Below are 1,510 nucleotides of genomic sequence, written 5' to 3'. Positions count from 1 at the left end.
TGCTAAATGACCGGCGGCAGGACCGGCGGTGAGCACTGGGTGCCAGCACCCCGGCAGAACCCCCCTGCCCCGACAGCGTTGCCTACCTTGCCCAGACGCCTGCCCTCCACCTCCAGCACCTTCATCTTGGAGAAGTAGTGGTAGAAGGCCACCACGTAGGTGATGATGGACTTCTCGTCGGGGTTTTCCGTGAACACATCTGCCCGGCGCGAGCAAGATGTGTCAGTCCTGACCCGGCCTCTGCATCGCCCCGGCATCACCCCGGGGGCAATGGACCACCACGGCCTCACGAGGTCCCCCCCTTCCTCCCACCCAGACCCACTTCCACAGGGTGGAAACCTCTCTGTCCCTTCATGGGGCCTGGGCACGTCCCAGGGTGCAATGGGGAAACTGAGGCAGGAGGGGCAGCCGCGGCAGGCGTCCCCTCAGGGTCGCGGGACCGGGGGTGTGCTTTTTTTTTGCCCAGGTGCCGCTCCGCCACGCTGAACGCATGCTCCAGGTTGTGCCGGGCGTTGGATTTGGTCAGGTTTTGGAAGTCAACCAGCTCAGGCCTGGGGACAGAGGGTGCGTGATGGTGGTGGCACAGCCCGTCCCCCAGGGCCACCCCCGCCCTGTCATGTCCCGATGCCCGCCGCAATGCTGCTTACCTGTGCCTGTGGATGAGGGCATTGAAAGCCAGCCCGTCCTTCCAGCTCGAGGTGAAGTTGGTGACGTTCACGTGGGGATACCTGCGATGGGGACAGGGCATCACCGTCACTCTCTGGGCACCTCCGGACCCTCGCGTGGTGGAGCGTGGGTCCCGCCACCTACCCTGCCGTCTTCATCTGGCACCAGAGCAGCAGCGCATCCCTGGCGGAGCGCGTCTCCCGGCCCTCCTGCGTCTGCACGATGATGTCCTGGATCTGGGGGCAGAAGGACATCCTGAGGTTGAGGGAGGACATCCACAGAGGAGGGCTCCCACTCAGGAACGAGCCCTTGGGTGCTGAGCTGAGGGGTGCCCCTCATCCACCCGGTCCCACCTGGAAGCGGAGGATGATGGTCCAGATGAGGCCGAGGACGAGGCGGTGGTTGCCGTCCACGATGTCGTGGGAGCCCATGTTCTCCAGATGCACCCGCTGCTCCTTCAGGAACTGCAGCGCCTTGTCCACGTTCTCCAGGCAGTGGATCCGCATCCGGCCCTTGGTGGGCTTGGGCTGGAGCACGACAGGGCTCAGCACCCTCCCCTCCACGCCGGGCACCCCAACCCCTGCCCAGGGATGCCACTGGTGCCACCCCAACCCTGATGGAGCCTTGGTCAACACCAAGGTCAACAGCCTTGGTGGAGCATCAGAGGTCTTGGGGCATGGCATGGCATGGCATGGGCTCCCAGGGTCCCCAGCTGGATGGGAGTCCTACCAGAAGCTCTCCCGACAGCACCTCCAGCAGCTTGATGAGCACTCGCCCGTCCCGGAGGTCCATGTAGAGGTCCGAGATGCGGCAGGTGACGCGAGCCAAGTGTGAATTCACCCAC

At 64.8% G+C, this 1,510-nt stretch overlaps 1 protein-coding gene across 1 annotated transcript in view; it reads right to left on the bottom strand.

Moving 5' to 3' along the window:
• Nucleotides 1–1,510, bottom strand: part of LOC104083550 (spectrin beta chain, erythrocytic-like) — a gene marked incomplete at its 3' end in the record, with an annotated part of 3,226 nt that overhangs the window by 897 nt on the left and 819 nt on the right. Inside the window, exons 3-8 of the mRNA XM_009587061.1 lie at nt 1,396–1,510; nt 1,020–1,193; nt 811–902; nt 648–728; nt 426–551; nt 75–201 (exon numbers count right to left, since the gene is read on the bottom strand). The exon at nt 1,396–1,510 is cut by the window's right edge and continues 17 nt beyond it. Of these exons, the coding sequence (XP_009585356.1) occupies nt 75–201; nt 426–551; nt 648–728; nt 811–902; nt 1,020–1,193; nt 1,396–1,510 (715 nt within the window). The remainder of the gene's footprint in view (nt 1–74; nt 202–425; nt 552–647; nt 729–810; nt 903–1,019; nt 1,194–1,395) is intronic.

Source organism: Fulmarus glacialis, unplaced genomic scaffold (assembly GCF_000690835.1).
Source record: "Fulmarus glacialis isolate BGI_N327 unplaced genomic scaffold, ASM69083v1 scaffold22291, whole genome shotgun sequence".
NCBI classification, from domain to species: domain Eukaryota; kingdom Metazoa; phylum Chordata; class Aves; order Procellariiformes; family Procellariidae; genus Fulmarus; species Fulmarus glacialis.
The sequence above is the reverse complement of the archived record's forward strand: the minus strand, read 5'-3'. Positions and strand labels throughout refer to the sequence as shown.